The sequence below is a fragment of the Protopterus annectens genome, chromosome 5.part0, assembly GCF_019279795.1.
Source record: "Protopterus annectens isolate FY-2018-M chromosome 5.part0, PAN1.0, whole genome shotgun sequence".
NCBI lineage: Eukaryota > Metazoa > Chordata > Ceratodontiformes > Protopteridae > Protopterus > Protopterus annectens.
The window spans coordinates 1384825800-1384850773 of NC_056735.1; the positions used below are offsets into that span (position 1 = coordinate 1384825800).

Sequence of the window (24974 nt, forward strand, 5' to 3'; positions counted from 1 at the left end):
TTTATATATTCTTTCTGTTACTGTTAGTGAGATAGTCCTTTTCACAAAATGTCTGGGAATGGATTTAAATTATGCAAGATGTGTGGCCATAAGTTGCCTTATACTGACTCCCATGACCTTTGTGTTTATTGTTTGGACCCTGACCATCTAAATGTTGATTGTGATATGTGCAACACTTTTAATCTGTATGCTTTAGCAGACAGGTGAAAGAAACTAATTCTGAAAGGGTTATTGCCGACTTCTTTTTCAGAAGCCATATCAGAAGCTCAACCCTCCAAAGCACCATCGAAGGATGCTCCTAAAAAGTCCCCAAATAAATCAGGTTCCTCCACTTCATCCATGGAGCCTCCTCTCAAAAAAGAAGATCGGATCTGAAGCTGTCTGGATCCCAGATGTCTGCTACATCTCCCAAGACACAGTTGGATCAGAGTTCTTCAGCTCTGAAGATTCTTCCTGTGGTCCAATATTCTCCGTTAGTTGACCTTGTGCCTTTAAGATTCCCCTCTCCTTTCTTCAAGAGATGGAAGTCAATGTCTCCATCCATTTCTTCATCTCATTCTTCCAGGATTCTCATGGTAGCTGACATAGATAGAATGATGAGGAAGTTCTCTTGGTGCAGCTACAGATGGGAGTTATCTCAGCTCCAACTCCTTTGGGTCAGGAAGCCTTGGCTATATTTACCCATCCAGGAATGGATCCTTCTTTGATCTGACATTTCGTTTCAGAGTCCTTGGATCTGAGTCTGTTGAGACCATCTGGTTTGGATCCAAGAGTACTGGTATCCTCTGGTCTGAAGGTTTGTTTGAGTGCACTGGCTCTGATGAGTTCAGAGCCAAGTGGCTCTCAGAGCCATAGTGTCCCAGTTGGATCCAAGGTGTTGGAGTTGACTTCAAAGTTTTCCAAGCCATCTCTGCCCATCAGAGCTTCAGCCCTGGACAGCTTGTCTCCAGCCTCTGCCTTTGGTAGGTTGCCTTCGGGGCAGACAGAGACAGTGGAACACAACAATGTCTTCTTGGTTCCATCGGCTTCCTTCTCCCTGGGATAATCTGCTTTTGAGGTAGTGAAGACAGTGTTCTTGCTTTGGCAGGACAGAGGTTCTCTTCCCCCCTTGGACCTACCTTCAACATCCCATGTGTGTTTGCACCAAGAGCTTCAACATTCAACTCCACAGGGACAGCCAGTCCATACCCTCCAGACCACCCAGCAGGGCATTACTCTATTTTCCAATAGTTTCCTGGAGCATCCCACAGAGGAAGTACCCCAGAAGAGGAAGTCCAAAAGGAGACACTTGAATTCCCATCAGGAATCTGAAATGAAAGACACAGATTTCAGTGAAGGGGAAGGGTTCTCCATATCACTACTCGAAGATGTCTCTTTTGGAGACATTCTGGAGATCCTCAAGCAACTGGGTGGTTGGTCCTCCCAAAATCCTTCCTCGGAGGAATCATTGTTTCTGGAGGCATTTGGATCTGTCCTGTCTACATCCTGGGTGACTCAGCCAGCTGATGAGCTCATTGATTTGATCTCTCAGCAGGCTTGGAAGGAACCTGATGTAGTTGAACCCATCCCCAAGAGAACAGACTGAATTCTGGCACCAATGACAGGAAGGGAACACTGGAGCAAGGGAGTACCTGTACATGTCATGGTCGTGGTGGCAACCATGAAGAAGGAACTTGAGGAATAAAGTTCCACTGCCCATTCCCTTAAAAGAGCATCTAGGACTTTGGACAGGTTTGGGAAGTGTATATTTGCTTCAGCAATCTTTAGTCTTAGGTCACTGAATTACCTGGCACACCTTACAAGGTTACAAAGAGATTTGATTATGGAATTGTCAAATATTCTTTCAGGTTCCAACCACTCAATCCATCTCAAACTCATCTATGAGGCAGGCTTATCTCTCATGCAGCTGAGGGTACCTCAAGGGCACCGGGTTCAGGCATCTTAATAAGGAGACATGCCTGGATGCACTTGTGTGACTTTGTGGAGCCTTTCAAGTCTTCTTTCCTCAGTGCTCCTTTTGATGGATCTTCCCTGTTTGGCCAGAAAATGAAGGATACACTCTCTAGTTGTGAGAAGGAAGGAAAGACTCTCTCGCTGTTGTAGAGCGCAGTTTTTGACCACTCCCAAAGGACCCTTTCTAGGAACCAGCACAGGGGATGAAAGATGTGGTGCAAGAAATCCCAGCACCCTTTCTAAGATCTATGTGGAGATGGTTTCTCCAGCGGCATAGGGGGGGACAATAATGGAAGATGCCACCCACATGGCAGAAATGGCTCGCAAAACCAGGGGTCTAGAGACACCTTCTCTAATAGACCCTGCCAGCACTCCTGAAAGGAGGCCAGATTGTCCCCCTCTGGAGGCAATTGGGGGTCACTTTTCTCTGCACCAGAGGGCATGGCTAGATATCACAAAAGACTCTTGGGTGCAAAGGATTATTTCCAAAGGTTATATAATTTCCTTTTCCCTTCCACATTTGACTCTATGAAAAATTCCTGGCATTCCACCCAGTCAAAGGAAATAAGCAGTGATTCAAATACAAAAGCTGCTAGAAAAAACAGTCATCCAAGAGGTCCCACAAGACCAGATGGAATCCGGAACTTACTCAAGATTCTTTTTAGTGCCAAAGAAAACAGGGGATGGGAGACCAATTTTGGATCTCAGCAACTTGAACAAGTCAGTTCATCACTTAAAGTTTCAGATGGTCATGGTTCAGTCCATACTGCCCTTTCTGGTCCAGGACAATTGGATGTGGTTGACAGATATTCAAGATACATTCTATCACGTAAAAAGGAACAGGTGGTCCAGAAGGTTCTTACGCTTCTGACTGGGAGCCAGTCATTATCAGTTCAGAGCATTGCCCTTTGACCTCACCACAGCCCCTAGGGTGTTCACCAAATCCATGGCAGTGGTAGCAGATCACTTGAGACTGAAGGATTCTAGGTGTTTCCATATTTAGACAACTGGCTTATTACCACTCCAACCAGGCGTAAACTCATAACAGCAAGAAACCAGGTACTTCAGACTTCCTTCCTTCTGGGGATTGCAATAAAGTACAACAAATCTCAGTTGCATTCATCCTAAACACTGGAATTCAAAGGAACACATTTCAATACAGAATCTGTGACAGCTTCACTTCCCTTAAACACAGTGCAAACTTTAAGATTCCAAGTCGCAAAAATTATTCACAAAACCAAGATTTCAGCTCGACTAATTCTTCAAGCTTTGGGGTCAATGTCAGCAGCCATAATTCTTGTCCATTTGTTGAGATATCGTATGAGAATTTTTCAGTGGATGCTAGCATCCCAATGGTTAAGTCCTTATCAGAAGATATCAGTTCAAGTAAGGATCATACAGACACACAAGAGATACTTTAGACACAGACACGCAAGAGATACCTTTGGTAGTGGATAAGGTTAGATCAGTTTTTACAAGGACATCCATTCATTCTTCCTCAACACAAAGCCATAGTGACCACAGACACTTCCCAGATTGGATGGGAGAGGGGGCACTTCCTGGAGAAAACAGTCCAAGGCACTTGTTCCTTGGAAAGGACAATTTGCATATAAATATCCTGGAGATGAGAGCACTGCTTTTAGTGTTGCAAGCTTTTCAAGATGCTCTACCTCTAGGAACAATTGCAATCCAAATGAACTATATGTTAGTAGTTTGGTACATCAACAAACAAGGAGGAATCAGGTCTTATCCCTTGTGTCAAAAAGCCCTCAGAATGTGACAATGGCTGACCTCATCCAATCACTTTCTGATAGCAATGCACATTCTGGGGAAGTCCAACGTGACAGCAGACAAATTGAGCAGGTCCATTCTTCTGCCGCAAAAGTGGTCTCTCAACAAAAAACTGACAAAAGTAATTTTCCATCAATGGTACCAGCCTGGATACAGTCTTTTTGCTTCTCCCCTAAATAACAAGTGCAGCAGCTTCTTTGCCCTAATCCTCCCCAGTGGGGGAATCATTGAGGAATGCCGTGCTCCATGACTGACCCACCGGTCTTCTCTATGCTTATCCACCAACCCCACTGATTCCCAAATTCCTTCAGAAAGCTGTAAGATTGAAGAGCAAAGTCATCCTCATTGTATCTTACTGGCCTTGTCAGGTGTGGTTTCCCTTCCTTTGGCCTCATCTAATTTACCCACCTTGGATTCTGGATCCAATTCCAGACCTCCTGTCTCACCCAATAGGCATGGTTCACCCAGATATCTCAAACCTAAAGCTGACAGTATGGCTTCTCCACTTCCATTAATAGCCAGACAATCTATGCTCTCATTTCCTATCCATCATATACTTTTGTCTTCCCATAAAACTTCCACTAGGAAAATCTACAAGAGTAAGTAGATGAAGTACGTTTGGGCACATCAAAAAAGTATTGATCCTTTTTCAGCCCCTACAAAAATTGTGCTAGAATTTTTGGCAGAAATTTTTAATAAGGGAGCTAGCTCTTCTACTATTAAAGTATTTAGCAGCAAACTCTATCTTTCATAGAGGAGCTGACGGTTCTTCCTTAGCTTCTGCAAATATATTTAAGCCCTTTCTAAGAGGTACTATTTTACTTAGACAACTTTATAAAGATCCTACTCCTCCATGGGATTTCAACCTTATTCTGCAGGCCTTAGTCCATTCCCTTTTGAACCAGCTGGAAAATGTGATCTTAAATTTTTGACCTGGAGGATCTTATTTTTAATGGCTGTTACCTCTGCCAGGATAATTTTAGAACTACAAGCATTGTCCTCTAAACCTTCTTACTTGATTTTCCATATGGATAGGGTGATATTAAGAACCACCCCTTCCTTCCTTCCTAAGGTGGAGTCAGAATTCAGTATCAGTCAATCTATTAACTTGCCCATTTTCTTCCCCAAATTCAAAACATAGGTGAATACATGTTGAATTTACTAGATGTTCATAGACAGCTGAATTTCTGCTTACACAGAACAAAGTTAATTAGAAAATTTGATCAATTATTTATATCCTTTGCAGATAAATTGGGCAAATCTGTAACAAAAGTGACATTGGCAAGATGGATTATGGACTGCATAGTCTTTGTCTATAATAAATCAGCCATTTCATTATTAAAACCTTAAAGCTCACTGTTCAAGATCTATGGCAACTTCATCAGTATTTTTATCCAACTATTCCATGGATGACATATGTACAGTTGCAACTTGGGTTAATCCTCATACTCTTATTACTCATTACAAATTGGATCTGGTCTCGAGGAACAGAGCAGCTTTGATTCAACCATGCTGAGAAATGTCCTTCCTTAGAGTTCACCCAGGATATAAGATAGCTGGGGACTCTGTCCCAATGGTTGAGGAATGAATGAAAATTGACAATGTCAGATAAAGACGTTATGTACTTACTGTAATATTCCATCTGTGTTGTCCATTTTCATTCTTCCTCCACTTCCCACCTGCCAGCCCCCAACCTTTATCATCATGGGCTTCTGGAAGAATGAGATATTATTAAGACACTACTGTGTCTTGTATGGTGCTGCAGTTACTAGTTTCCTTTGTTAGGTACATTATTAAAATAGTGGGTATTTATGTCATCTAGCAAACAAGATCTGAGGTATGTTAGGGGTTGGTGCATTGTGGGTAGGAAGGAGCTCGAGAGTTTGCAGTTGGCCATGAGCTATAATGACGGCCGAGTCAGATCTGAGGATCAGATCCGAACACAATGGTTGAGGAAGAATGAAACGCTTTCTATATTATCTTTAAATGTAAATAGTCTTACAGATATATACATAAAAGAAAGAGTAGTGAGCTATATTACAAAATGTAGAGTGCAAATAGCTATGCTAATGGAGACACATTTGGAAAGAACTGAACATGTGAATTTGATAAAGAAAGGTTTTCAGGATGGTTATTCAGCAGAATACTTGAGACAAGGAAAAAAGAGGTGTATTTATATTAATTGCAGGAGGTGTTCCAATAGTGATAGAAGAGGATAAAAAATATAACAGTGGTAGATTTGTAGTCCTAAGGGGCTACTGACAAGGAAGGACGATTACACTGGCATGTATTTGTATTCCACCTAAAACTGGTATAATGGAGCTTAAAAAAACTCAGGGAGAAATAATCAGCTTTCAGCAGGGAATATTACTTATAGTTGGGGACTGGAATTTGATTTGCAGCAGTGAAGATGTGTCGGGGAGGGGGGGCAAAAGGGAAAATATAATATTGTGAAAAAAATTATGAAAATATTTTGCATAAAACATGTGAATTCAGTAGTTGGAGTTCAGAGTGAATTTACGTATTATTCCCCAAGATACAAAAATTGGGCTAGACTAGATAGAACTTACATTTCACAGGAGCATGTGCATTTAATTGAAAGTTTTGATACACATCCAATAACTATTTCAGATCACATGCCAGTAATTAAAATAAAAACGCAGGGTAATGATATAAAAGTGAGACACTGGTACTTTCCCACCTATCTGTTGAAAAGAGAGGAATTTAAGGAATGGGTAGTGGAAATTATTTGTGAGTTATTAGAGAAGATTGAAATTTTTCTGAAAATATTGCTTAGGAGTGGGATAAAATTAAAGTGGAGTTTAACAATACAGCGGAAATAAAAGAAAGGGAGATATGGTTAAAAAGTTACAAAAATTATTTAGAAGGACTAATAAATGTTAAAGTATTGCAGAATAGGGGGATCTCACAGAACAAGAAGCAATTGCAGAATGATTGACAAAAAAATAAGGGAATACCTTGGCAATATGCATGAGTTTAGAAAAATTGCTGTTAAACAACTGTTTTTTTGATAAAAACTCCAGAGCACAAAAACTTTTTCCATAATGACTCAGGCAACAGAAAGTCGAAGGGTTGTTGCCAAGCTTGGGGAGCCTATAACAAGTAATATAAGAGATCCTGAAGAGGTACTAGAAATATTTTGGAAGTTATATGAAAATCTGTATACAGCAGAGAAATATGGAAATCAAGAAAAGGTACACGTGGTAATGTTTATGGAAGAATTAAATATAGAGGTAGATGAGGCTCAATTACTAACTGTTAGGATAGGAGGAAATGAGATTAAAATGGTGATGCGTAACTGATCCACAGGAAAGTCCCCAGGAATAGATGATATTCTTGTGGAAGGTTGGATGCAACAAGGAAAAAACTGATAAAGATCTGGAAGGTTTTATTTAACAGTATTTTAAGAGGAGGAGAAGCACCAGCATCCTTTAAGAAAGCGGTGGTGGCTGTAATACCTAATGAGGGTAAAGACCCATCAGATCCAACTTCATACAGGCCCATTCAAACCCATACCATTATTATAAAGTGTTTATGTCTATAATGACTAAAAGAATGGCAAAGGTGATGCCAAAATTGATAAATATGAATCAGTATGGTTTTGAGGAGGGGAGGCAAACATTTGACAACCTTTATGATCCAGAGGGAAGCAGAATGTAAGAAAATGCCAGTGTTATTCATGGGTCTTGATGCAAAGAAAGCATTTGACAGAGTAAATTGGGAGTTTATGAGCAGGGCATTAGAAGCATTTGCATACCCTGATAAAATTATAAGGTTGATTAGGGGGATATAGGAGGGATCTGAGGTGAAAATTAAAGTGGGTGGGTTCCTCTCTCATAAATTCTGTTTGAGCAGAGGACCCAGGCAGGGGTGTCTTCTTTCCCCTTTTTTATTTGCATTATATTTAGAACCATTGGCAAAGAAAAAAGGGACTCAAAAATTCAAGGATGTACTTGGCATGGTAGTCAAGAAAAGCTGGCTCTATTTTCAGATGATACTATTTTATACCTGAGAAAACCAGAAAGGGACATTTTAGTGTTGTGAAACATTCTGAGGCAGTTTCATATCTTTTCAGAAGCAAAATTAATGAAGCTAAAACAAAAGCAATAGTGGTAAATTATGTACCCACACACAAATTGGTTCAGCAATACCCATACTTATGGGGAAGTGATAAAATGAGGAACTTAGCAGTATGGATTAAAAAGGATTCTGGTGTGGCAGCTAAGGATATGCAGGAAGAAACTAAACAAAAGATAATACAAAAACTGAGAAATTGGAAGCTTTGTTTTATGGATATGGATAGCAAAATACAAGCAGTTAAAATGTTTTCAGTCCATTTAGTTTTATACACAGGTCAGGCATATTTTTATCAACCAGAGGAGAAGCTGTGGATAGCAATTAATAAAGAGCTGAAGGATTTTATCTGGGAGGGGAATACGGCAGGAGTCAAGTGGGATAAACTGATTCTTCCAGTCAAATAAGGCAGACTGGGATTGTCCATTTTGAAGGGGTATTTCAGAGCTACACAGTTAAGGTTCTTATACATAGCACAAGCCAAAACCTAAAGTGGAAAGTATGATGATGAAACGGGGGGAAGCTGAAGAAACAAGGAGAGACTGGGATTTTGGATGTAGACCTTTAAGGAGAACAACAATCATGCAGGCATACAGTAGCAGAAAGTAGTCTAAGAACTAAGCCAACACAGGAATGTAGAAAGGAGATTCTGCCGATAGGGATGGCTGCAATTAGGGATACAGATAATTGGCAAGAGGAGGCTGGAATGTATTGGAGAAAACTGGCAGGAGAACCAATGTATTGGCAGGAAATAATTAGAGAGGAAAATGTAATAGATTGGGAAGAGGCAAAAATATATTTACTGCAGTGTAGAGGTTACCTTCCCTGTCAAGGATTGATATCAGAGTATAGGCAAAGAGAAAAAACTAAGGGGATCCTAAGCAAAATACCAGCACTGGTAGCATTTTTAGTAGAATCTAGAACAGAAGCTGTTGTTAAAAGGAATAATTAGTAGAGCATATAGAATATTGCATGATCACTAGAAGAATCAATCAGAGAAGGTTTGAAAGGACTGGGACGAGAAATTGTTTAAACGATTCAGAAAGAAACAATGGGGGGACATATGTATGTCTCCCAAATATGCAACAAAGTCTGGAAGATTTTGAATCTTTGCTTGGAAGTGTTTGCATAAGTATTTTTATTCCCCAGGTAGACAGCAAATGTTGGAGGTGTGATGGGGAAGAAAGATTTAATTGCAAACATATTCTCTGGGAGTGTAATGAGTTGGCACACTTTAAAGATTTCCTGCAGACTACTCTGTCAAATATACTGTGTGAGCAAATTGGTGTAATTAAGGAAACAATTTTTGTGAACTATGATACAGAATTGAAATTGCCCAGACATAATAAGGACTTGGTGAATCTAATTATGGTGGCTTCCAAAAAACAATTACTTGAAAATGGAAATAAAGTCTAAACCAACTGTACTAGAAGTAGTGAATTTAGTAACAGAGATAAAACAACTGGAACTGGGATCTTTACAAAATGGTAGGAGCAAATTACATAGAAAAAAATGGGAATTGTGGGAACAATGCATGCAGAGGAAGAATGAGGTTTAAAAGAAGCAAGATTTAAATGAGCTATGTAATGTTTAAATGACAATGACTGTATAGATTAGAAGTGATGTATAATGCTTGCAACTAAAATTATGTCAATATGGTTTGTTTTCATTTCTGTAAGTGTATGATTACCTATGTCATACATGATAATTTAATGAAGATATTTCTTGTTTAAAAAAAAAAAAAAAACAGCAGACACGCAAATATCTACTCTGCAATCTACTTCCAGTATTGTCATGTGACTGCTATCGAATGCAGCAGATGGCACATCAAGAGCAGCTGGTACAGGCATTATCATCTGTTGCCATGCCTGGATGTGACTATACAATTTCGCAGAAGGCTTCAAGGTGTCTTTTATAAATGCCCTCATCCATGGTTCCACTCTGTTTGGACCTAAGGTAAAGGAAAGGCTTATCAGGCATGAACTCTGCCATAGGAATCTATTTCTCCACTTCACAATGATCCTTTTTCAGGAGTCAAAGGGGAGGTAAGAAAATGTGGTTCAAAAAAATCACAGGGTTTTCACCATGACACTCTTGGAGATAGAGCTTCCCAAGGCAGAAGTGGAGGAAATTCAGATGGATGTTACTCAAGAAGCAGAAGTGGACTGCAGAATCAAGGTTTATGTGACCCCTTCACTGAGAATCCTTATCAGCATCCCTTAACTGTAGTCCGACTACTGCATTCTAGTGGCAGTTGGGGGATGCTTAACAGTACACCCTCTACTCTGGCAAACTATAACATCCGATTCATGAGTACTAAGGATAATCACCAGAGTCCTGATATGCCACCAGATCAGTTGGAATCCACAGCAATACAAGTGTTAAAGATACTAAACAAAAGAGTCATCCAAATGGTCCCCCCAGATACCAGTTAGAATCTGGGGTCTATTCAAGGTTCTTTTAAGTTCCAAAGAAGACAGGAGACCTCAGACCAGTTTTGGATCTCAGCCATCTCAACCAATAAGTCAAACAGAAAAGTTTGGTATGGTCACGGTACAGCCCATTCTGCCTCCATCAAGGAAGCATGATTGGATGTGCTCTTTGGATCTCCAGGATGCCTACGACCACATCAAGATTTAAAGACAGTACAGGAGATTTCTCCATTTCCATCTGGGAGCTGATCACTATCAAATCAGGGCATTGCTGTTTGGTCTCACCACAGCCCCCCCAGGTATTCACCAAGATTATGTCAGTGGTAGCAGCTCATCTATAACTGCATGGGATCTAAGATTTCCCATACCTAGACAATTGGCTCTTAACTGCTGCCTTCAAGGATCTAGTATTGAATCACCAGACATTTCTTCTCAGATTGCAGACATACTTCTCAACTTGCAGATACTAAAAATCTGGACATTGGCCCTGGAGAAGTTGGTGCATCAGGCAAAAAATTGGGATGGTTAATTAGCATATAATTTGCATACCAAACCAACTTAACTCCTTCCACTTTAAGTTGGATGATGGGATATCACCACTCAGGAAAAACACTTGTTTAATAAACCAAGTGAGTAAATGAAACTCACACTGCTTTTCTGCATTAATTTGTTTATAAATACTTGTCAGAAACCATTTAATAGAGAATAGAGAAAAACAACTTTGGCATTAGGGCTATTTTTTAATTATCTGAGCAGAGAAATTCACCCTTACAGTTTTTAGGTAAATAGTGAAATAACATTATTGCTTAAAGTTTTGTAATAATCTGAGGAGAGAGATTAAATCATTGAGATTTTACATCAAAATAAATAATCTGCTCTGGAATTTAAATTATATGCTATTATTCATGATGCATTAAAAATGACAAGTAAGGAATGAGTTTTTTTTTTTCAAAACTACATTTTTGCTGTGCAAATAATGTTAACTTGCAAGCAGACACAGTTTCTGTAGAAAATGCACTGCACCATCAGCTGACAACACTACTTAAGCTGTAGTGTTTACATCTCGGCTACTTAAAGGAATTTAAAAAGCAAATAATTTAGCATCGTCATTCTGCAGTTATAATGGCATATACTTAAACAAGAACCAAACTACCTTGAAGATGAGACACCAACTAAACTTATGTAAAGAAATTTGTTTTTGTGCTTAGCTGCAAAATACATCATTTTAGGGGCTTTGCTAAAGCGATCTAGCTAAACAGTGATCAAAATTATGGTTAAATTAAAGAACCAAATAGACTTCTCAAGGGTCCCTCACAGTCTGAATTTGCAGAACGCTCCTGACTTTGCCTCATGTTTTTTCCCTGCCTCTCTCAAGTTTTGACTTTTTGGTGTTGCAGAGAATCAGTCAATTAATGCCTTTCATAGCTTCAAATTTCCAACTCATAGACATGTAAATCGATGCAAAACATTGTCTCTGATTTTAGGCTTTTATTTTACCCATTCCCATTATTTTTGGCTTTGAAAAGAATTAATGAGCAAGGAAGTTGGGTCTATATCAGAACATTGAAGTATTACTACATCGAATGTTTTAATATCGAACCATTTCACTTGAAACACCATAACATTGAACACTCAGAACAGCAAATGTTTTCCCAGGGGAAAAAATGTGCTGTTCCAACAAACATACACACAACACAAGCACACCAAAATACATAATCTACATACATATACTTCACAAAATCCTACACTAAACCATACATACACTACTAGCTATCCGCTTACCTTAACCCAACCCTAACCGTAAGGTCCATAACTACCGCACACTCACCTTACCCGCTCCCTAATCCTAAACTCCCTATCGCACACTCACCTTACCAGCTCCCTAACCCTAAAGTCCCTATCGCACACTCACCTTACCCACTCCCTAACCCTTAAGTCCCTATCGCACACTCACCTTTCCTGCTCCCTAACCCTAAGGTCCCTATCGCACACTCACCTTCGTTCGCACACTTACCTTAACCTGGTCTGTAACCTTCGCTCCACAGTCGAGGAAATAGTGAAGCTGCAGAAACGGCCCACCGAATACTTTCCCTAGGAAAGTATCGATATTCTGCAGCTTCGCTATTTTCAGCGTTCGATGCAAAAGATTCGATATTAGAACATTCGAAGTAGTAATACTTTGATGTTCTAATATAGACCCAGGAAGTCGGGAGATATAGAAATAAGAACGATAGAATCTGGCAGTGACACTTACATAAATCTGCTTCTTGTGCATCCCAGTAATGACCAGTAAATCTTCTAGCGTTCAGCCTTTCCCTCCTCTAACACAGGCCTACATATTCTTGGTTTCCAACATCGGTCCATTGCAGAAGAAATTAAAAGAAAAGCTGAGCTGTAGAAAGGTTCAATATAAGCCCACTATTTGCCATGCCATCTTTATTCCCTCATTCTCCATTGAATTATGCAAAAACCCACATATTCAGTAAATCCCTATCTAATGCAGTGGCTTTACGTTACCCATAAGTAGCGCAAACTTAAATTTTGCAGCTTTTATTCTACTTCCTGTAGTGGGGCTGTCTTAAATACATCAACATTATCCCATCGAATGTAAGGTCTGTGATGTCACTCAGTTGGAATTTCAGGTCACCCTATTATTTTAAACCTCAATTCATTATTTTCCACCAGATTCGGGACAGTTGAGAGGTATGCTTGCAGACCAATTGGGAATAACAGTCAATCAAGAGCAAACTGTCACCCATGCAGCAGATATAATTTATAGGATGCCAGACAGACACAGTTTGACAAGTTGCCAAACTTCCCATTGCAAGGGTCCAGTCTTTAAGACTCGTAGCTTTTCAAGTGATTCATCAGCTCCATCCACAGGCAAGACTGCTTCTCCATCTGCTAACCCTGAAGGCTTCTACTATTACATTAATCCTGTTAGCAAGATACCACATGAGAGTGTTACAGTGGACACCATACATCCAATGGTCACAGAGCATTCACCCCTACACACCAGACTCCATCTCACTCAAGTGTGTAGAAACCATGGTGGATAACTGCTCTTTCAATAGTTGAGGGCTGACCTTTCTGCCCAACTGTTCCTCAGGCCACAGTGGCCATGGACACTTCCTTTATGGGGGGGATATCAAAGGGAAGACAATTCAAGGAACCTGGTCATCAGTGGAGGCCAAACTTCACATCAATGTCTTGGAAATGAGAACAGTCCTTCTAGCATTGCAAGTATTTAAGGACTTCCTACCCAATGGTGTGATTTCCATCCAGATGGACAATATGTCATTAGTGTGGTACATTAATAATCAAGGTGCAACACATTCATGTCCTCTTTCCCAGGAAGCCATGCTAGTCTGGTAATGGGCAATGTCTTCTCATTGCTTTCTGGTAGCAATGCACATTCCTGGGACATCAAACATACTAGCGGACAGGTTGAGCTGATGTAGCCTATTACCTCATGAGTGGTCTCTCAATCAAACAGTGGCAACAGAGAGCTCTGTGACCTGTTTGCCTCCTACCTAAACAACAAATGCAGCAATTACTTTGCCTTCATCCCTCCACAGGGACAGTGACTGAGAGATGCTGTAGTCCACATTTACCCCCAAGTCTCCTGTATGCCTTACCGCTGATGCATATCCTAACAATATCCATTCAGAAAGCCACAAGGTGCAAGATCAAAGTGACCCTCATTGCCTCGTTCTGGTCCCAGCAGGTATGGTTCCCCTTCCTTTGGCCTTACTTACTGCTACCACCATGGGTGCTGGATCCCATTCTGGATCTACTGAGTCATCCATCCGGAATGCCTCCTGGACCTTGAGACTCTAAAATTAACAGCATGATTTCTCCAATTTTAAAGATAGCCAGAGACACTAGTCTTTTCTCTCTGGTAGTCCATATAATATCTTCTCAGAATTACTCGAAAAAAAGACAATTTTATATTTGGGCTTCCTCAAAGGGTTTGGATCCTTTCACAGCCCCTTTCCCTTCAATACTGGAATTTATTTCAGAACTTTTTCAGCAGAGTTCCAGTTATTTAACTATAAATGTTCAAATAGTTACCATTTCAAATCTCCACATAGGACATAATGACTGATCTATTGCTTCACTTAGAATAGCTGCAGCTTTCCTCAAAGGAACTTAATTGTTGAGACCTCCTGTTTTGAGATCCAGTACCTCCATGGGATATCATATTGTTGCTTCAGCCTTTGACTCAAAAACCTTTCAAATCAACTTCTTTAGCTGATTTTTAAAGTTCCTTTCCTGGAAAACCATTTTTCTGATTCCCATCACCTCTGCTAGATATTTTTCAGAGTTACAAGTGCTCTTATGCAAACCACCTTTTCTCATATTTCACAACGGTAGAGTTTCATTAAGAATAAATCCTTCATTTCTCCCAAAGGTGAAACAAATTTATATCAACACATTGACTTACCTGTATTTTTTTCCAAATTTTTCTACCAGAGATGAACTTATCTTTCATACATTAGATGTCTACAGACAGCTCAGATTTTACTTACATTGTACCAAAGACATCAAGAAATCAGACCAGCTGTTTGTATCTTTTTCCAAAATAAACTTAGGAGGACAACATATATCGAAAGTCCCATTTTGCAAGTGGTTGGCAGTGGTTGGCAGATTGCATTTTTTTTTGTTTCTAAAATTTGAGGGTTGCCTTTACATTCAAAGCCTAAGGCTCATTCCATCAGAGCAATGGCCACATCAACAGCATTTGTAAAAAGAATTCTTATCAGTGACATCTGTGCAGCAGTAAATTGGTCCACAGCTCACAGTTTTGTATCTCATTATACATTGGATGGGCAGTCCAGAGCTTGTGTATCCTTTGACTCTGCCATTCTCAGGAATGTCCTTCCTTGAGTTCACCAAGGCCCATTTTAGACAGCTTGGGAATTTGTCTCAACAGTTGATTTGGACAGTTTGGGCATGTAGAAGGTGCCCTGAAGCTTTGGAAGCTGGCTGGCTATTATATTCTTGGTAGGATATAATTCATATAGCTAAGGCTACTTATATCAGTGATCATTGAAACATCTACTGTTATGCTAAGTTTTACTTATACAACTGTACTTTCATTAGCTGAATTAATGGGAGTGGTCCTTGAGACTTTTTCATTCTTCACCTAATCCACAAGGCAAAGGTCATAGCCTGTATGCATGAGCATTTTACGGCACTAACGCGTATACATTGAGAAAATAAGATGCTTACTGCCTGTTTGACTACCTGTGTAATCTAATTTTAATGTTAGATGAAAGCACTGAGTTAGGTACATGTTTAAAAGATATATAGTCTCTGTGAATGAAAGCAGACACTTAATGTCTTCACATTTTAGTAATATAGATTATTTCTCTCTTTCTGTTATAGGCAATATCCCTATTGTCCAGCTTAATTTTGTGGCATTATCTCTGGAGACTCCCTTTGACCGAGATACTGTTGAAGGTTGTGTTAGAGAGACTTTGCAAGTTTTGTCTCGATCGGTTGCCTTAAAGAAGAATGCAGAGTTTTCTTTCAGAGGAATTGGTTTACTCAGCATCAATAATGGCAAAGTCAAAATGAAATTTTTCAAGGACTTTCTCAACTTGATGGATGGTAGCGGAGATCTGATTAAAGCACTTTCAAATGTAAGTTTTTTCTCCTAAATATTTTAATGACTATTTACTATCCATGTATTTTTTATTGACATTTCTATATAGCAAGCTGTTCTACTGGGTACACTAGCCAAAGAAAATATTTCTTAGTTTACCCAGCAGGAATGAATTGTATCAATGACAAACAAATAATCACACACAAAACACATTAGGTGTATGCAGCAAATGTAAGAGTTTCAGTTTTTTAAGACATAAGCAGCTAAGACAGAGCATGAAATTGAACCAAATATCTATGAAAAGGCTGGATAATGTTTATATCTTGTTTTTAATATTTTGTAGGGCTATTGCTATTAAGTGGTATGCATTAGACACAAAGAGTAACTGTTGCATTCTCACATTCCTTCAGTATGTTAGTGCTCCAAGAAGGCTGTAACTATTTTTGAAATGTATTCTGCTTTCTTACACTTGTCCTGGGATGCAGGAAGGTATAACATGATGCAGGGAGTCCCAAGTGATAGGCTAATGCTAATTAGCCATGTGCTCTCTCTCTCTCCCTCAGAAATGTCCTTGGCTTCTGATTTGTTCATCCAAGTGATTCAGGGAAATACTAGGCCAAGTAAAATTTTGCTTTAGGAGGAAAAAATGACCATTACAAAAATCACAGTGGTTACTCACTCACACTTCAGGGAGTTCTTGTGGTGCAGGTAAGTTCAGCAAAGACTGGGGTGGAGGGGCGGGTGTTAGTGTGTGGATGTGTGTGTCTATGTCTGTATGGGGTATGAATGAGGCTGCATGAATGTGAGTGTGTGTGTGTGTGTGTGTGTGTGTGTGTGTGTGTGTGTGTGTGTGTGTGTGTGTGTGTGTGTGTGTGTCTGTGCGTGTGTATGTGTGAATATCTGGGAGGGTGTATGGAGATGGTTGGGTGGGCCTTTGATAATATGATGTATCGGTTGCTAAGGGAAATACTAGTGTTATCAGATATGGTAGCACTAATGTTCAATTCAGTGACATGGTAATGAGCTGATATTGAGGACTTTCTCACTGTGACCATACCTTTCTCTAAAATCACAGTTTTTTAATTAACCAGCCTACATTGGGCAATTAGTGTGAGTGGTGATTTTCTTTAAGGAGGAGAAGAGGCGGAAGGCATTGTTGAAGGCACGTAAAGGCTAGGGCTGTGATAGTGAGGGTCTGAACTTTGAACGTTGGCAGTATGACTGATATAGGGAGAGAGCTAGCTGATATGATGGACTGAAGGAAGGTTGATATATTGTGTGTGCAAGAGACTAGATGGAAGGGGAGCAAGGCTAGGTGTATCGGAGGCGGGTTCAAATTGTTTTATCATGGTGTGGATGGGAGGAGAAATGGCGTAAGCATTATCCTGAAGGAACAGTATGCTAAGAGTGTTTTGGAGGTGAAAAGAGTGTCGGATAGAGTGATGTTTATGAAGCTGGAAATTGATGGTGTAATGATGAATGTTGTTAGTGCATATGCTCCACAAGTTGGGTGTGCAATGGATGAGAAAGAAAAATTTTGGAGTGAGTTGGATGAAGTGGTGATAACTGTACCCAAGGGTGAGAGACTGGTGATTGGAGCAGATTTCAATGGGCATGTTGGTGAAGGGAATAGAAGGGATGAGGAAGTGATGGGTAGGTATGGTGTTAAACAAAGGAATGCAGAAGGTCAGATGGTAGTGGATTTTGCGAAAAGGATGGACATGGCTGTGTTGAATCCGTATTTTAACAAGAGGGAGGAGCATAGTGTGACATACAAGAGTGGAGGAAGATGCACACAGGTGGATTATATCTTATTTAGAAGGGCCAATCTGAAGGAGATTGGAGACTGTAATGTGGTGGCAGGGGAAAGTGTAGTTAGGCAGCATAGGAGTGTGGTTTGTAGGATGACATTAGTGATCAAGAAGAGGAGGATGAGTGTGAGGGCAGCACCAAGGATCAAATGGTGGAAATTGAAAAATGGTAATTGTGAGGTGATGTTCAGGGAACAGTTAAGACAGGAACTGGGTGGCAGTGAAGAGTTACCAAATAGCTGGGTAACTACAGCAGAGCTAGTAAGAGAGATGGCTAGAAAGGTGCTTGGTGTGACATTTGGAAAGAGGAAGGAGGACAAGGAGACCTGGTGGTGGAATGAAGAAGTACAAGAGAGTATACAGAGAAAGAGGTTGGTGAAGAAGAAGTGGGATTGTCAGAGAGATGAAGAAAGTAGACGAGTATAAGGAGATGAGGTGCATGGCAAAGAGAGAGGTGGCGAAGGCTAAAGATAAGGTGTATGATGAGTTGTATAAAAGGTTGGACACTAAGGAGGGAGAAAAGGACCTGTACCGATTGACTAGACAGAGGGACCGAGCTAGTAAAGATGTGCAGCAGGTAAGGGTGATAAAGGATAATGAGGGAAACATACTCACAAGCGAGGAGAGTGTGTTGAGCAGATAGAAAGAGTACTTTGAGGGGCTGATGAATGAAGAGAATGAGAGGGAGAGAAGGTTGGATGATGTGCGGATAGTGAATCATAAAGTGCAGTGGATTAGCAAGGAGGAAGTAAGGATAGCTATGAAGAGGATGAAGAACAGAAAGGCTGTTGGTCCAGATGACATACCTGTGGAAGCATGGAGGTGTTTAGGTGAAATGGCAGTGGAGTTTTTAACTGGATTGTTTAATGAAATCTTGGAAAGTGAGAAGATGCCTGAGGAATGGATAAAAAGTGTTTTAATATCGATTTTTAAGAATAAGGGTGATGTGCAGAGCTGTAGTAACTACAGAGGGATTAAATTGATCAGTCACAGCATGAAGTTATGGGAAAGAGTAGTGGAAGCTAGGTTAAGGAGGGAGGTGATGATTAGTGATCAGCAGTATGGTTTCATGCCTGGAAAGAGCACTACAGATGCAATGTTTGCTTTGAGAGTGTTGATGGAGAAGTACAGAGAATGTCAGCAAGAGTTGCATTGTGTCTTTGTGGATTTAGAGAAAGCATATGACAGGGTGCCTAGAGAGGAGTTGTGGTATTGTATGAGGAAGTCGGGAGTGTCAGAGAAGTATGTAAGAGTGGTACAGGATATGTACAAGGGTAGTGTGACAGCGGTGAGGTCTGCGGTGGGAGTGACGGATGCTTTTAAGGTGGAGGTGGGATTACATCAAGGTTCAGCTCTGAGCCCTTTCTTATTTGTAATGGTGATGGACAGGTTGACAGACGAGATCAGACAGAAGTCCCCGTGGACTATGATGTTTGCAGATGACATTGTGATCTGTAGTGAGAGTAGGGAACAGGTGGAGGAGACCTTGGAGAGGTGGAGATATGCTCTATAGAGAAGAGGAATGAAGGTCAGCAGGACTGAGACAGAATATATGTGTGTGAATGAGAGGGAGGATAGAGGAATGGTGAGGATGCAGGGAATAGAGGTGATGAAGGTGGATGAGTTTAAATACTTGGGATCAACAGTTCAGAGTAATGGTGAGTGTGGAAGAGAGGTGAAGAAGAGAGTACAGGCAGGATGGAGTGGGTGGAGAAGAGTGTCAGGAGTGATTTGTGACAGACGAGTACCAGTAAGAGTGAAAGGGAAGGTCTACAACAGGGTAGTGAGACTAGCTATGTTATATGGGTTGGAGACAGTGGCATTGACAAAAAGGCAGGAGTCAGAGCATGACGTGGCAGAGTTAAAGATGTTACGATTTGCACTGGGTGTGATGAGGATGAACAGGATTAGGAATAAGTATGTTAGAGGGTCAGCCCAGCTTGGAAGGTTTGGTTGGAGACAAAGCCAGAGAGGCAAGATTACGTTGGTTTGGACATGTGCTGAGGAGGGATGCTGAGTATATTGGGAAAAAGATGCTAAGGATGAAGCTGCCAGGTAACAGGAAAAGAGGAAGGCCTAAGATAAGGTTTATGGATGTGGTGAGAGAGGACATGCAGGTGGTTGGTGTGACAGAGCAAGATGCATAGGACAGTAAGAAATGGAAACAGTTGATCTGCTGTGGGGACCCCTGACAGGAGCAGCCGAAAGAAGAAGAAGAAGAAGAAGAAAGCGATGAGCTTTTTAATGTATCCTAGCCTTGGTCTTCAAACCATGTTTTTAAAGTATTTTAAGGAGAGCCTACTGTTTAAGCAGATGTTTAATCACTGTGACTCTTAGCACTGAACTTAAAATTCTGTTGAAAAGAAGAGAAAAGAAAGTATTTTGACTCTATACTGACACATCATTCCTGCAAAATTACACTTGCAGGGATTATGTGGTCCCCCTGCCAACCAGAATACTAACTCAATCGCAACTCCTTAACCCTCTCTCCACAAGTCTCTTCTTTTGACTAGTATTAATGCCCAAAACCTTTGTAACAAATTATCCGACTTCCACGCTTGACTCTGCCATAACCAGCCTGACATTCTATCAATCTCTGAAACGTGGCTGAAATCCCACCTGAAAGAATCTGAAATCAGCCCTCCCCAACTATAGAATCATAAAAAATGACAGAACACAAAAGAAAGGAGGTGGAGTAGCCCTACTTTCTTTCCTCCTGACACCTTACACCAACCCTATACCTCAATTCACTACAGCCGAAATAACCCTGGCCCTCCGAAAAATCAATAACCACAAAAACATAGTTATAGCTGCCCTATATATTCCACCTGGAAACAACATCCCCATACCTGAAGATATCCTCTCTTGGTTGTCATCTAATGTAAGCAATGAAATAATTATCCTAAGAGATGTTAACATCAACTGTACTTCTATTCACTCAGCCAACCCCTTCCAGAATATAAACCTTTACAATTTCTGTCACTTAATTAACTCTCCTACCAGACCTAACAAAGATAACTATTAAGGCAATATTCTGGACTGGATATTAGGTTCATAGGTTCATAGGTTCATAATAGGCTATCTGCCCTGGGGCAATTATAAGCCTAGCCCGATTCTGTATGGCTTACGCCACCCCTTGATTTGAGTATACTGTGCCCTTTTTAAGGTTTAGTTTACTGTGCCTCTGTCTAATAGTGGCACGAGAGTAATCCCTGGGACAAACCTACGATCCCCCATCCACCTATCGACATTCTTCTTGAAGAGATTCAGTGAGGTGCTCTGCCTCACATGAACTGGACTTCTATTCCAGAGTGAAGGGAGCCTCTGGGTTATGAACCTGTCCCTCCAGCAAGTTCTATTTATTTCTGTGCTGAGGTTCAAGTCCCTCGAGCATGTGGCTCTAAGGGGTTTAGATTTACTGAGGTGGAGCATGTCCATTAATTCTGTATTTGACATAGCTTTGTATGTCAGGCATAGATCGCCTCGAAGTAGGCGGTATGCAACTGAGTAGAGCTGGAGTTTTTTTAACCGAGCAGCATATGGCATCTGTTTGAGATCCTTGATCCTCTTGGTGAGATACTTTTGGGGTCTTTCTAATTGCTGCAGGTGTCGGGTAAGGTACATCCCAAAAGGGGCATTGTATTCTATGATGGGCCTGATGAGGGATGAATAAAGGGGCACGATTACCTCTCTTGATCTAGATGTGAAACCCTTCGTGATGAGGTGGGCTATGTAGGTCTTTCTAACCACTTTGGCAATGTGGTTTTCAAAGGAGAGATTGCTATCAACTTGGGTCCCCAGGTCCCTAATAACTTTCTCTGTACTTAATGGGTTTCCGCCTATGTGGTAATCTGTGGGCACATTGTTTTTGCCAAAGGGTATGACTATACATTTTTTGGCATTTAGCTTTAAACCATGGTGCTGGCACCAGTTATCTGTCTCTGTGAGACCTTTTTGAAGGATGTTTGTGTCAGCTGGAGAGCCAATTATGGCACCCAGTTTGCAGTCATCTGCGAACTTGGTGAGCCATAGTCCTCCCACGTTTGCCTGTACCTTGGAAAAGTATATACCGAACAAGAGTGGTCCCAGGACAGAACCCTGTGGGACACCACTTGTGACCGGTTTCGAGTCTGACATGGCTCCAGCAACTCTCACTCTGTGAGTTCTGTCTTTGAGCCAGTTTGCGACCCATCTTGTGACATAGGGGTTTATATTTAAGCTGGATAGCTTATCTATGATGCCCGAGTGGGGTATTGTGTCAAATGCCTTTGCAAGGTCCAGATAGGCTGTGTGGACTACCTTCCCTTCATCTATGGCTTTGGTGACTGTTTCAAAGAAGTCAACCAGGTTCAAAAGGCAGGATCTGCCCTTGACAAATCCGAACTGGGTAGGATCTAGTGTCTGTAGGTCCCCAATGTCTTTATGAGCTCCATGATGATCCTCTCCATAGCCTTGCAGACTAAGCTAGTCAGGCTTATGGGGCGATAGTTTCCAGGGTCCGTAGAGGCTACACCTTTGTGGAGTGGGACCACTGTTGCTGTACGCCATTCTGTGGGCACATATCCTGTAGTGAGGCTGAGATTGTATAGCTGTTTTATTTGAGGGATTAGTTGCTCTTGGAGTTCATGTAGGACGCAACCTGGGACGCCATCTGGTCCCATGGAAGCAGTGTTTTTTGCTTTGGAGAGGGCAGCCTTCACCTGAGCATCAGAGATGTTTGGGGGGCAGCCCTCTGCCAGGATAGATACTTGCTCTTTTGGGGGGGGGTGGAGAAGTTTGCACTGAACCTGTCTGCCAGGATATTGGCGATGTCTGTGGGTTCAGTGTATTTTTTGTCATTTAGAATCAACTCAGAGCAAGTCTGGGAGTTGCATCCCAGGTTCCTAACATAACTGAAAAAAGCTTTATGATTGTCTTTGGTGTCCTGTGCAATTTTTCTCTCGAAGCTGGCCTTGGAGGATTTTATGAGGGATCGTAATTTTTTGCTAGTACTGATCAGAGATGCCTTCCCTATTAGGGATTTTGCTCTATCATGTAGTAGCTTCTCCCTTCTGTTGTACAGTTTATTTATGGCAGGGGTCCACCAGACTTGATGCCTGCCTTTGGATGATTGGGTCTTGGTTTTGTTTGGGATAGCATGATCCACGCATTCCTGGAGATGTCCGTAGAATGCGTTTATATAGGATTCTGCAGTTTGGGCCATAGTTTCCACTGGCCCTGGGGCCTTGAAGGATTCCACTTCGGTTTTGAGAAGTGAGAAGTTCACTTTTGAGAAGTTTTTCACTGTGGTTTTCTGGGCTGGGGGTGGGGTCGGGATGTGGACATCCAGTGAAATTAATTTATGGTCTGATCTTACCAATGAGGGATATACTTCTGGTGTGGAGCATAGAGTTCCCATGTTGGTAATGATCAGGTCTAGTATGTTGTCCCCTCTTGTGGGAGTGGTGACTAGTTGTTCCATAGCATTTGAGTTTATAATTTCCAGGAACTTTTGGGCTAAGGTGCTGGGGCTTGAGTAGTGCTCCCAGTCAATGTTTGGGTAGTTGAAGTCGCCCAATATAATGGTGTTCGGAGAGATCTTCATGTTCTTCAATGTTTTCAGGAAAGCAGAGTGGGATTCCTGACTTTGAGAGGGTGGTCTGTAGGATGCTATAAACTGAAAAGCAGTCTTGCTCACTGTTAGTTGCACATGGATGGTCTCTGATACTTCGTGCAATGCCACTAACCTGGAGGTGTGGATATCCTTGATAAATATGGAAACTCCCCCTCCTTTTGTGGTTCGGTCCGGGTTTTGGGGCCGGAAAGCATGATATGAGGTATAGCCTGGTAGTGCTGGGGTGCTCTCTGGAGCCTTGAACCAGGTTTCTGTCACTGTACAGATATCGATGTTCTCCATACTGAAGAGAGCTTTGAGTGCGTGCATCTTGAGGTTAAGACTTCTGGCGTTAAGCAGCATTACCCTTAGTTTCTTGTTCCTTGTGCTGTCTATGGGGGTGGGTTTGACTTTTGAGCCTAGCCTAAAAAAGGCGCTATGGGGGTGGCAAGAGCCTTTGCCAATATCCGAAAGCCCAGTGGTGACAGGTGTAAGCCGTCCCTAGTGAAGCAACGTGGCTTGTCGAGCATGTCATCCCAGGCTGACAGACACTGGATCCCCTTTGAATGACACCAAAATTTTAGCCAATTGTTAAAATCGATCATTTTGTCTTTGTACTGTGGCATCATTCTAGGTGAGGGTAAGATACTGCTCAAGGTCAGGGTCATACCAGCCTGGGCTACATGATCAGAGAGCTCCTCTATGTCTCTTTTCATGTAGTCCAGGGAGGTACGTCTCAGGTCATTCACACCAGCATGTACAATGACTGAGTCATATTTGTATTTGCTTTGTAGTGACCTGAGTGTTTGCATTATGTGGCGGATCCTAGCACCCGACAGGCAGCTCACCGTGACCTTCTCTTTATTCAGCCTGGTGAGCAGGACGTCAGTGTGTCTGACAATAGAGTCACCTATTACAAGAGTATCAGGTGTGTTATTCAGCCTTAAGGGCTGTGGCTGCTTGGCACACTGACTTTGTGGGCTATGTGTTGTGCGTGTTTTGTTTTGAGGTAGCGTTTGCTTGGATGTCTGCTTTGGAGGTCTCTGTTGCTTAGGCAGATTTTTATTTAGAGCCTCCGAGTATGTTTTTGTGTATTTATGTGTTTGGTTCGCTGATGTGGTGGGACTATGTGATACTGGAATTGTGTTGTGTGAGGTTACCTTCTCCTCCTGACTGGTTACACCAGTTTTGAGATGAGAGAGCTCAGTCTCCTGTTTGGCTAAATAGTTGCATCTCTCACATATACTTGAACCTGTTTGGAGGAGGAGAGGGCTGTCCGTGTACATGAGACAGTTGTAACATTGCCTCAAAATTCCCAGATTCACCAGCTGGACTGGAGAGGAAACCATTGACTGACCTTTGGACATGCTAGAGTAATATAGGGAAACTGAATTTAAGACGGACCAATAGAGGACAGGGTAATTGTAGAGAGTATAAGTGTAAGTAGTGCTTATGGTTTAATAGTGCTAACTTGTAGGATTACTTAATTGGACCAGTGAAGGGCCTTAGAATGATAGTGCCACCTTGCCCAATTCCCTTAGTGATTACCTCCCCACCTTCATACGTCATTCACCTTCCTCCCTACACTTACAACATAATTACATCTTAACCCATACGCTCACAAACTTTAAACCTCAATCCTTCTCTGACTGCTTGAAATAGATATACTGGAACCCTCTGAAAACTAT

General features: G+C 41.4%; 1 protein-coding gene across 1 annotated transcript in view; it reads left to right on the forward strand.

Annotated features, from left to right (window-relative positions):
• The window catches only part of CCDC81 (coiled-coil domain containing 81), a 1631012-nt gene that overhangs the window by 427829 nt on the left and 1178209 nt on the right, over positions 1-24974 (forward strand). The window contains exon 4 of the mRNA XM_044071201.1: positions 15663-15919. Coding sequence (XP_043927136.1) covers positions 15663-15919 — 257 coding nt within the window. The remainder of the gene's footprint in view (positions 1-15662; positions 15920-24974) is intronic.